General features: G+C 48.2%; 1 protein-coding gene across 1 annotated transcript in view; it reads left to right on the plus strand.

Annotated features, from left to right (window-relative positions):
* The window catches only part of SLC16A2 (solute carrier family 16 member 2), a gene marked incomplete in the record, with an annotated part of 113,154 nt that extends 101,856 nt beyond the window's left edge, over positions 1-11,298 (plus strand). Inside the window, 3 exon segments of the mRNA XM_070066565.1 lie at positions 1-25; positions 5,681-5,909; positions 8,689-11,298. Of these exon segments, the coding sequence (XP_069922666.1) occupies positions 1-25; positions 5,681-5,909; positions 8,689-8,909 (475 nt within the window).
* Between the last annotated feature and the right edge of the window lie 1,415 nt (positions 11,299-12,713).

Consider the following 12,713-nt stretch of genomic DNA (forward strand, 5'->3'; position numbering starts at 1 on the left):
TGGACTTAAGAAGATCTACCTGCAGGTGAGTGTGAACACCTGTCCACTGTGGGGAGGAACAGCCTGCCACACATACTACATACGCTAGGTTATTCCAAGCCTTTGGGACAGAATGGTAGGGTGTATCGCTGCTGTGTGCAACATGTGAAAGTCAATCAAATTCTCTAAGCATTGGTTTCCTCTCCTTTCTTTTGAAAATATTTATTTATTTGAGAGGCAGAGTGTGTGTGTGTGTGTGTGTGTGAGAGAGAGAGAGAGAGAGAGAGAGAGAGAGCAGGAGAGAGAGAAAGAGAGAGCACTCCCAGCCGCTGGTTCACACTTCAAATGTCCATAATGACCAGAGCTCTCACGTAGCAGAAACCCAATTACTTGAGCCATCACTGCTGCCTGCTAGGGTCTGTATTAGCTGGAAGTTACCATCAGTAGCAGAGCCAAGTATTGGATGCAGGCACTCCAATATGGGACACAGGCATCATAACCACCAGGTCAAATGCCTGCCCCTCCCCTACTTCCAAACGAAGAAGATCTACTTTGTTCTACTTCTTTCACCAGTGATAGCAGTGTATATAGAACCCCTTAGAGTAGTTTTAAAATAAATTTTTTTTCTGTTATTTAATAATGGTTCTGAAAGAAGGGAATGAGGCCAGAGGTATGATGCTGCTTCCAGTAAGGACTGATCTGATTTCCACTCTCCACTCTCTTGGAGGGTCTTGGGCCTCTGTAGCTCTCTATGGCACAGTGCCTCTCTCCTCTAGGCCTAGGCCCAGGGCTACCACCTCATATTTCTAGAGCTTTTTGTCATCCAGCACTGGCTCTCAAGTGCTATCCTATCAATGGACACAAAAAAGGTGCCAGAAGAGGCCAGCCCTCACTTCCCTCTGTAGGCCTCACTTCCCTTTTTTGTGCAATGGGATTAATCCTTTCATCCTAACACTGACACAGGGTTCTTCACACCCTCAGTAGCTACATGGATGATCCAGAGGCCACGTTCTGTACGAATGGGGCTCTGGCCTGCTGCAAATGCAGCAGGTGGTCAGTCTCTGTCTACCTTGGCAGCGGTCTTGTCCTTCTCATGTGATTCATGCATTTTCCTCTCCTGCAGCTGAGCTTACCTGGAGGTGCCCAAGTGCAGGAACCTGTGGAGGGGTAAAGGCTACCCCAGAAAATAAGTAGTCACAAATCTCCCATCAGCACACTATCCTAAAAGCATTGACTACTTAGGGGAAATCCTAAAAGCATTTCCAGGAGACCCTGACTACACTCACAGCAGGGATGTCTCTGTCTCTGACAGCCCCACATGCTTTTCCTAAACACCTTCAGATGACATGCTTAACTTTCCTGCTGTGTTTGATTCCGTGGGCCACTTTGCAAGAGTTGGTGGATCTTCTTTATCAGAACTAGGATTGTCCTTTACGGTCCACACAATCTGACTTCTTATTACACATGTGGAAAAACAGGAAAAGCTCACATAGACAGCAGTAGCAGGGCTGAACTGCTATACAGCACTCTTCTTGTATCCCCTTACCCTAAGTGATACAGGAGCCAAGTCTCAGAGATGATAAATGACTTGACCAAGGTCAAACCCAGAGCCTCTGATTGAGATAAATCAATTAGGAAATATTTGAATTCCTCTGCAAATATCAGTAAGTGCTTTATCTCTGTGGCTTTCTACATTGGAAGCTTATGGGGTTCTCCCAGCCTCTCCCACATGCCACCCCTTGGGTCTTCCCTGCCTGTATTAGCAGCCAAGATGCCAAAGTATTCTGGGAGTCAGGCTAATCTGGCATTGGACCAGGACTTTATCTTGAGCAGAGGCAGCAACCCTGCCCAGCCCTATACCTCACATGTTTCTCACCACAGTCCCCAGGAGAGAGCAAGGCCCGAGCAGTTTTTCTGTTGTGCAGTGCAAGTTCCAGGGCCTGGAGAGACTAATGTTAGTGAGAGGCCAAGTTAGGTGTAGGCCTCAGTGCTTCTGCTGACTTCACCGCCTGCGCCTGCCCCTTCTCCTTACTCCTACTTGGCCCAGTTTCACCACTTAGAATGATATAAAATAATCTTAGAATATGAGAAGACATCAAAAAGTTCTTTGAAAGTAGAATCAAAAGATACATTTATGAACACTTTGGTGCTAAAAACAAAATCCCTGCATAATGCAACAGTCTTCAAAAACCTCATGGAAAATGTATACTGTGAAGCAATTATACATGAATTTCATTATTTTGCACTGAAATAAACAGCTTTTTCATTCCATTTTTCCATGAACTCTTTTTTTTAAAGATTTATTTATTTATTTATTTGAAAGTCAGAGTTATAGAGAAAAAGAGTCAAAGGTAGCAAGAGAGACAGAGAGAGATTGTCCATTTGCTGGTTTACTCCCCAAATGGCCACAACGGTCAGGGCTGGGCCAGACCAAAGCCAGGAGCCAGGAGCTTCCTCCAGGTCTCTCATATTGGTGCAGGGACCCAAGGACTTTGGCATCTTCCACCGCTTTCCCAGGTGCATTAGCAGGGAGCTGGATCTGAAGTAGAGCAGTTGGGCCTCACACCAACACCAATATGGGATGCTGACACTGCAGGTGGTGGTTTTACCCGCTACACCACAATGCCGGCCCCCTCCATGAAATTTTTGAAGTACCCTAGTATATAACTGAAGCATTGCTTCTGCAACTTATAGTCCAGCTTCTTTATTTTATGAATTGAGTATCTCAGGCCGAGAACACAAGACAGTGGATGAACTTCTCCTTTGTCCTGAGTTTCTCGCCATCACATAACTTGCCTCCTTTTCTTTCTGGGTCACATGCAGTAAGACAGGCCTGCAGAGAGGAGGGTACCCAGTTTCAGGGTCTAAAGCATGTCCCATTAGACCCTGTGGTTCCTACTACTGACAACGGCAAGTACATGTGTCAGGCACCAGCCCCTGCACAGTCTGTTAGGAAGGAAATGGTGACAATCTGCAGGACAGCCTCACTTTGGGCCAATTCTGGAGACCAGATTCTCATTTCCAAGAGGGATTTTTAGTTTCTTAACCTTGCCATGGCCTCAAGGAGGATGGTAAGAGGCAGCTAGACACAATAGGTAGTAATTAGAGCTGATTAGAGTTACCTAATGGGGTCCTTTGTGTTATATAATGGTATCACCATTTTCTAAAAATATTTATTTATTTATCTATCTGAAAGGCAGAGTGACAAAGAGAGAGAGAAAGAGATCAATCTTCCATTCACTCTAAGTGCTTGCAGCAGCCAGGGTTAGGCCAGGCTGAAGCTAGGAGCCAGGAACTCCATCCAGGTCTCCCACATAGGTGGCAGGGATCTAAGTACTTGTGTCGTCTTCTGCTGCCTTCTCAGGCACATTAGCAGGAAGCTGGATTGGAATCATAGAGTAGCCAAGACTTGAATCAGGCACTCTGACATGGGATGCAGACATCCCAAGCACAGCTTAACCTGTTGTGCCAGGAAGCCCATCACATTGGCATTAATTCTTAATTGTCATAATGGACTTGGTTGATAGGTGGGCCTGCTTTTATCTCATAGTTGTGTATAGTTTCTTATTCCTAACATCTGCTGAGCTACCTCAGAACAGCTTAGGCAAAGTGCAGAAATCCCCTAACAAAAGGACGTCCTCAGATGGCATTATCTTCTCCAAAACCCAACAAACCCACTGCCTGCAGCAACCCAGAAAATCTCTACAGCACGAAACAGCCTTGATCTCCTCCCTGCGACTCCTTCCATGTGTTCCTGCATAAATTGGCCTGCCTATTGGCCAACTGTGAGCTACTGGAAAATCCTTGGACTTGTAAGGGCCTCTCTAAACAAATCAGGTTTTACCATTGACCCTGGGGCCACCTGGTTCTGGTGGCTGAAAGGTGTTTGGCTGGGGCTTTGCTTTGCCTGCAGCCCAGGTCTCCAGTCTGACTCACTGAAACAGGTTGCAAATGACCTTAATCAAAAGGCCAGCTGTGTTTTCAGCAGCCTTTCTCTCTCAGGAGAGCAGAAAATCCAACTCCTAGAAAGGCATTTTTTTCTTTTGGAGCTATTTTGTTCAGCCCTAAGAAAGTCCAGTAGCTAGTCAGTGCTCCTCTGCTGGCTACAGGCTTCCTTAAGACACCCTCCTAGAGGCCAGCGCCATGGCATAGTAGGTTAATCCTCCTCCTGTGGTGCCGGCATCCCATATGGGTGCTAGTTCGAGTCCCAGCTGCCCCTCTTCCAATCCAGTTCTCTGCCATGGCCTGGGAAAGCAGTAAAAGATGGCCCAAGTCCTTGGGCCCCTGCACCTGCATGGGAGACCTGGAAGAAGCTCCTGGCTCCTGCCTGTGGATCGGCACAGCTCTGGCCGTTGTGGCCATCTGGAGGGTGAACCAGCGAAAGGAAGACCTTTCTCTATCTCTCCCTCTCATTGTCTGTAACTCTACCTCTCAAATAAATAAATAAAATCTTTAAAAAACAAAAGCACCCTCCTAGTGGCTTGGCTCCCCTGAAAGATCCTTTGTTGTCTCCTCTGGGTGTACAGCCAAGCCCAGAATCTCCCAGAGCCATGCTCAGATGTCTGACAGGGATGGTGTGTCCCATGTTCTAAAGCATAAGGAACCTGGTGAACCCTGCAATGGTCTCCTTCATGCCAAAGGGTTTTCTGAAATGAGGCCTCCACAAAGATGGCCATTGGCTGCGTCCCCATTTTGCGCCTTCTATTCCGTCTCCTATCTAATTTTCATGCAAGTCACAATCACTTTCCCTGCTTTCTCTTCCAATACCTTACTCGAATCTGAGAACGCCAACAAAGGCTTGATTCTAGACCCTGATCCGCGGGGCAGCCAAGCACAGGATCAGAAAGCACAAATGCCAATTCTCTTTATCTCAAGCTCCAGAGCAAAGACAAACTTTTTTTTAAAAAATTATTTATTTGAAAGGTATAGAGAGAACAGGGAGACAGAGAGAGATTTTTTTCCATTGCTGGTTCACTCTCCAAATGCCTGCAACAGCTAGGGCTGGGTCAGGTCAAAGCAGGAGCCTGGAACTCCATCTGGGTGTCACATGTGACAGGGGCCAAAGGACTTGGCCATCCTCCACTGCCCTCCCAGACACATTAGCAAGAAGCTGGATCAGAAGTGGAGCAGCCTGGGACCTGTGTTTGTGGCATAGTGAGTAAAGCTTTCACCTGTGATGCCGGCATCCCATATGGGTACCAGTTCAAGTCTCAGTGCTCTGCTTCCAATCCAGCTCCCTCCTTATGAACCTGGGAAAGCAGAAGAAGGTGGTCCATGCCTTAGGCCCCTGCACCCATGCAGGAGACCCAGATGTAGCTCCAGGTTCCTGGTTTCAGCCTGGCCCAGCCCTGGCTATTGCAGCCATTTGGGGAATGAACCAGTGGATGGAAGATCTCTCTCTCTCTCTCTCTCTGCTTTGCAAATAAATAAATATATCCTAATTTAAAAAAAATAGAGCAGCCAGGACTCAAATCAGCACTCTGATACAGAATGCTAGCATCACAGCATTGACCCCAAACACAAAGTTCTTGAGGTCAATGGCTATGTCCTCTCTCTTTCTAATCCTGATACAATCACAGTTAAAAAAGGGTTCTCTTAAAAAACTTTGAATCCGTCAGTGTAGGACTTAGATGTAGCTTAAGGTAACTATTTACTCCAACTACTTTCCCTGTTGACACCCCTGCTCCCATTGCTCTTCTAGGTCCTCTCCTTCCTGCTCCTGGGCCTGATGTCCATGATGATTCCCCTGTGCCGCGACTTCGGGGGCCTCATCGTTGTCTGCCTCTTCCTGGGCCTGTGTGATGGCTTCTTCATCACCATCATGGCCCCCATTGCATTTGAGCTAGTGGGCCCAATGCAGGCCTCACAGGCCATTGGCTACCTCCTGGGTATGATGGCTCTGCCAATGATTGCTGGGCCTCCCATTGCAGGTAAGGCTGATCTCCAGGGAGGGCATGGGTCAGGGAGTCCTGTCTTCCCTGACAAGCTCTCCTGAGCATTTCTTCTTGAGGTCTCTTTTCCTCTTTACTATTTAAGAAGCCTTGTCAGAGTGCATGAAACCCCTTTGCACTACTGGTGAGATTAAACATGGTACACAAGCATGGATTCATTGGGGAGATGGGTTTTCCATGGCTGTTTATCTGTGTCAATGGAGTTTTTGTTGTAGATAGCATGGCTCCTTCCAGGAGAGTAGAGAGAAAAATGGGTTTGGCCATCTTGACTATTCTGTTATCCAGTAACCTCTCACTCGTCCCACAGGCAAGTGATTATTTGCAAGTGGGTCCTGGTTTATTCAACTTTAGAGATGCTCTCCTCCTCCTCTATTGGCTTCTAAATTGAGCCTGTAGAAGAGATTTGACTGTGACAAAACCCCAGGACTGAGCCAGTGAGGCTTACCTCCACAGGCAGTAGGCACAGCCATCTTCAGTACTCCTGGCTTCTCCCTCCATTCTTCCAGGAGTGCATTACTGGCACCCCAGGGAACATAAGAAACAAGAAAACTAATGAAGAGAGAACTTCATTCCCCTCTTTTTTTTTAAGTTTATTTATTTATTTATTTATTTTTAAACTTTTATTTAATGAATATAAATTTCCAAAGTACAGAATATTGATTACAATGGCTTCCCCCCCATAACGTCCCTCCAACCCACAACCCTCCCCTTATCCACTCCCTCTCCCCTTCCATTCACATCAAGATTCATTTTCGATTCTCTTTATATACAGAAGATCAGTTTAGCATACATTAAGTAAGGATTTCAACAGTTTTCTCCCACACAGAAACATACAGTGAAAAATACTGTTTGAGTACTAGTTATAGCATTAAATCTCAAGGTACAGCACACTAAGGAAAGAGATCCTACATGAGGAGTAAGTGCACAGTGACTCCTGTTGTTGACTTAACAAATTGACACTCTTGTTTATGGCATCAGTAATCACCCTAGGCTCTTGTCATGAGCTGCCAAGGCTATGGAAGCCCCCTGAGTTCACTGACTCTGATCATTTTTAGACAAGGCCATGGTCAAAGTGGAAGTTCTCTCCTCCCTTCAGAGAAAGGTACCTCCTTCTTTGATGACCCATTCTTTCCACTGGGATCTCACTCACGGAGATCTTTCATTTAGGTTTTTTTCCCCCAGAGTGTCTTGGCTTTCCATGCCTGAAATACTCTCATGGGCATTTCAGCCGGATCCGCATGCCTTAAGGGCTGATTATGAGGCCAGAGTGCTATTATGACATTTGCCATTCTATGGGTCTGCTGTGTATCTCACTTCCCATGTTGGATCATTCTCTCCCTTTTTGATTCTATCAGCTAGTATTTGCAGACACTATTCTTGTTTATGTGATCCCTTTGGTTCTTAGTCCTATCATTACGATCAATTGTGAACAGAAATTGATCACTGGGACTAGTGAGATGGCATTGGTACATGCCACCTCGATGGGATTGAATTCGAATCCCCTGGTATGTTTCCCCTCTTATAGGATTTATGACAGACCCTGATTCATGAGTTACCCTCTCCTAGGCTAGTCAAATGGGCTAATTCAACAACTACTCCTTGAACATCATTTATGTGCAAGGTGTTGGGAGGGTACTCTGTAACAGGAGCAAAAGATTTTATATATATATATATAATTTATTTTATTTTTGAAAGGCAGAGTGACAGAGTGACCAGGGGGCGGGGGGCAGGGTGTGGAATCTTCATGCATTGGTTCACTCCCATAATGGCCACAATGGCTGGGGCTGGGCCAAGCCAAAGCGAGGAGCCAGGAACCCATCCAGGGCTCCCACGTGTGTGGCAGAGGCCCAAGTACTTGGGCCATTCTCCACTGCTTTCCCAGGTGCATTAGCTGGATTAGAAACAGGGAGCTGGATTAGAAGCAGAGCAGCTAGGACCCAAACCTGTGCTCCAATATGGGATGCCAGCATCACGGACAGCAGCTTAACCTGCTGCACCACCGCGCTGGCCCTGGCTAACGCTTTCACTCCAGCTGTTGTGCAATAGGAGGGGAGCCTCTACTCAGCACCTGATCCCAATTGTGCTCCAGAACCCTTCTCTCTTTCCATTTTGCTTACCTCCTGGGTATTGTTTCTGGGCTCATTCTCCCTATGAGGTCCCTCACATTGGTTTCTGGAGATGAGTAGGGGAGCCTTGTATCCTATGCCCAACATATCCATGGCATTGATAGCATGAAGGAACCCAGAGGGGCCAACCATGTCTGTAACTGGAAGGAAGATGTATGCATACAGCCACGTCCAAGGGCAAATGGCACTTCAGAGAGAGGGCAAATAGGATCTCAGCCGAACTGTTCCATAAGAACAGTCTGGGAGGTGGGGGTAGGGGCAGACACCGTAACTGTGCAGCAAGACAAGCCTTGGCCATCTCTGTGCAGTTCTTTTACCTCAGGTTCCCTCCTAATTCCATGCCAAGGAGAGTCTGGGAGTTAGCTGTAACTCAGTGAAAGTCACAAATAGAGAAACTTCAAGAGAAGCTTCATTAGCTTTTCCTAATGAGCATTCACCCCAAGGGCCCAAATGATCATTTCATCAGGGAGGAGCCACCTGCCCTTGAAGTTGAGAGAGCTCCTGAGTCAAAGCAGTGCAGGCTGAGATTCTCTGCACAGGTACCGCCGCAGCCCTTAAATAAGAGGCTGAGAGCACTTTTGGGTGGCAGGACAGAGCCAAGCTTGACATGTCTCTTCTTGATCGTGTTTCAGGCCTTCTCCGCAACTGTTTTGGGGACTACCATGTGGCCTTCTACTTTGCCGGCGTGCCCCCCATCATTGGAGCTGTCATCCTTTTCTTCGTCCCTCTGATGCATCAAAGGATGTTCAAGAAAGAGCAGAGGGATTCCAGCAAGGATAAGATGTTGGCTCCTGACCCAGATCCCAATGGGGAGCTGCTGCCAGGCTCCCCCACCCCTGAGGAACCAATCTAATGCCTCTTTCTTGCCATTGTGTGCCCCCCCAGCCCTTCCCCTCCATGCCACCTGCTCAGCCTTTACATTTTTGCCACCAGCACACTTGTTTCCATACCTGTGCACACAGCATTTCAGCCACCTGACCATTCCCTTGGAGCCAAAACTCCAGGTGTTCCAAACTCAGTAACCAAATTCTCCCCATGAATGCCTTCAAACTTGCCGGGGTCCTTCTCTTCCCAGGATCTGGGAAAGCTTAGGGTCGCCCCCTTGGCCTTTGGAACCTCTCCAAATACTTTCTATCCTCTGGGGTAGGAAGGGGGATGGGACCTCCCAGCCCGTTTATTTGTCACCCACCAAAACCAATTGCCAAAGGTGCTACTGTGTCCCCAGGAGCCTAGTGGGGGAAGCCCCAAGCCTCTGTTTGCTGAAGACTTCATTGCCATCCATCCTTGAGAGCCATTGTGCTGGGGAGTGGGGAGGTGGGGGGAGGCAGGGCATGGAGGGAAGGCAGAGAGGTAAAATAAGACAAAGCATCTTGTTTCGCCTGTCTCAGGACCACGGCTTCTCAAGAGCTGTATACAAGCAGTGTCCACGTGATATGGTCGCTTAACAGTCTGCTTCCCCCTTCCCTTCCTTGTTTTCTCTCCTGCCTCCTCTCCATTCTCTTCCCCCTTTATTTCTCTCTGTCACTATCATAGACACATAGGTGCTTTGAGAAAGGAGGGACCCAGAGCTTGGGCCAATCACTCTCGCCTTGGCCCAGTCCACCTCTAACACTAACATTAATTCCACTCATCTCAGGCTGAGCCACATCTCACTTTTTGGCTCTAGCTGATCTAAATCGCAGACTGGAAAAGTAAAATATCATATAGGGAGGGATCTTAAACACCGGAGTTCCTCGTTCCACTGACTGCTTTTTACAGGGTTCCCAGGCCAACACCTGAACCTAGCCCCCCCCACCCCCGCTCCCCATCCTTGTATCAACCTGTCAAAATGTGAAGAAGCTCCTTTCATCTCAGCAGGCAGAGGACTGATGACAGCCGGCTGGCATGGTGCAAAGAGGAGCAGTGGGCACTGAGTATTGACCTGGTGAAGGACCAACTCCATCTCTGTTTTCATGACAAGTCAATATTTCTACCTGGGCCAGGCCAGGAAAGGGAGTGCTTTAGGAAAAACCCCATTCCCAATCTGGATCCCAAAAAGGTACAGGCAGCAACTGCACATAGGGTTGGGCAATTTCTTTTAGGAAGAGGAAGCCATCCTAACCTTTACCACCCAATTGTGTCCCCCATCCTGGGCATCCTGGGCCACTCAACTTAGTGGGCATTAAAGGTGCCAGGAAAGGTAGACTCTGGGCCACCTTCATCCCTCTGAGGTAGGTGCCAGATGTTTCCCTAGGTCCAGGCTCCGGGCAAGTCTTACTGAAGAGCATTCCAAGTGCCCCTGGCTAGGGGCAGTGGGCACTGCCAGGCTGTTTTCAGCCAGCACAGCTCACCTCATTAGGAGCTCAGCCTCTCTCCTCATTCTGCCTCTTTGTGTCTCTCCCTCCCCCCCAGGCCTTTGTCTATTGTGTTCCTGTCAGCCAACCTTGCATCATCTTTTCGCCAGGCATTCCTGGCTGTCACTTGGAGCCAACTTGCCATCCCAAGCCAGGGTCATCCCAGGGCCAGGAGGATGAGGTTGCCCTGAGGGGCTCCAAAGGAGACAATGGCCCCCACCCATGAGTTTTTCCGTTACAAACAGGCAGCTGGGGCATAGTTGGCCTCTGATGGTTTCATTCAAGGCCAAAGTCCTGAGCCCCCTCCGCTGGTCCCAATCCAGCTCTTGTCAAGTTCCCAAAGGAAAACCCACTGGTTCTTGGCTCTGTGGGTAGGAAGGGGCCTAATTACTACCCTGTCAGCACAAACAGCAGTGGAGTAGGAGAGGCTGGGCCCAGGAGCCCTGGAACTCCCAGGAGAGACCACAGGAAATACTGGAGCAACAGTGCCCTTGCCTCCATTCCTGCTTGCCCTTCCCCCTACCGAATCAAGTGGAAGTTGCTTCTGCAGGGCCTCCTTTGTTGTTCAAGGCGTGTATAGCACTTAAGAATCAGGCTGCTACCCACTTCTCTCCAGATGAAGGAAAGATATTCACAGGTCCCGAATCTGCCCATTCAAGTGTCACATAACATGGCAGGGTGTCAATTTACTTCTTCCACACATGTGCACGTGCATGTGTGGGCTTGTGTGCTTTTGGAGAGAATGTTGGCTGGCAAAAGCAGCACAGTATTATTAATATTTAGAGTAGGATGCCGCCTCTTAGGCACCACAGTTAAATCTAGAAGAACGAACAAAATTTCAGAGCTTAAGACCTGAGACATTTAAATCCTCAAGGGGTTTGGAACAAAATAAACAAATCTAAAAATCTGGTTGTGGTATGTATGTTGCCTGCAAGGGTGAAATAGTCTTAATCTGGTGAACAGCAGGAAGTTTGGCATCGGAGCTGAAGTCACATTTCAAATCAAGCTTCTGCCAGAGTCTGTGTTCTCTGTGAAAGCCATACAAGGACTTTGAGTTGACTGAGTTTTTAAGGGAACTCTGAAGTAGAAAGGTAGTGACTTGACAAAATAAGAACACAATTACTGGCTGAGTTGGGAGTGCAGGCTCCGCCCAGGTCACCCCCTTGCCACAAATACAGCATGTTGGAAATTGGCAAAGACCTTAGCAGGAATGCAATTCAACCCCTTTCCCTCTCCCTTGCACTACTGTTGGGGAACCTGAAGAGACTAGTGTAGCTGGGTTACACAGCCTGAGAGCAACAAAGCTTAGAACTGAGACTGACAAAAGCAAGAGGCCTACAAAACTGACAAAGCTAGGAATGATCTTGGAGTCCCCCTTGTCCATATTCTGCATTGATTTGAAGTGGAGGAGAAGCTGAGACCTAGACATAAGGGACTACTGCAGATGAGGAAACTGCTCCTAAGAGGGAAAAATGACTTACCCACTTCACTGAACAATTCTATAAGTAGCCCATTTTCAAAAGGATTCCAGCAGTACCGGTTGTGAGCAAAGTCTTTTAGTATACCCCATCTCTTCACAATTACCCTCACCCCCTACTTTCATGCACCCTTGACCTTGGATACCTGGTTCCACCTACTGCCCCTTGCATCCCCACCAACCCAAGAGGTAGAAAAACACTCCATCTCTTGGCAGCCACACTGGGCAAGGCAGAGGCAGAGATGGGAGCAGTGTCTCTGTTCCGGGAGAGGGTGGTTTACCACCCAGTTCTTCGCTATTATCATTTCTTTCCTGACTCAGTGCACACCCCTTCAGGCTGCTGGGCTCCTCATCTCCTCCCACAGAGGCTAATTACTCTGTCCCACTGCCAGGCCCCAGGCTCTCCCACCCAGGGTCTACAGCCCCCTCAGTCCCACCCCCCAGCAGCCCCAAGGGCCTTGGATGTGTTTGATCACTCAGGATCATTAGATTTCAAAGCTGTGAAATCCCATAATTTTTATGAGCATACACACTCCTCCAGGGCCTTTTCATGTCTGAAAAGGCAGCCAGCAGCTCCCTGCCACTTCTGCACCGTAGCAGAGCCCGCCAGCTCACAGGGATTGTAAATCCCCAGCATCTGACAGCTGGGGCCTAGATAGGGTGGGTACTGGTCACAGGAGTCCTGGAAGAATCTTCTGAAATTCTCACATGCAGAGAGAGGGAGAGGAGGAGGAACCAGGACAGGGATCGGATACCCAACTCTTGCAGGCTGTGCTTCAAAGGCTGCCTTGCAGCGCTCTCTAGTGGCCGGTAGCCCCAGAGCGCAAGGCCTGATTTTCAAATCACT

Source organism: Oryctolagus cuniculus, chromosome X (assembly GCF_964237555.1).
Source record: "Oryctolagus cuniculus chromosome X, mOryCun1.1, whole genome shotgun sequence".
NCBI lineage: Eukaryota > Metazoa > Chordata > Mammalia > Lagomorpha > Leporidae > Oryctolagus > Oryctolagus cuniculus.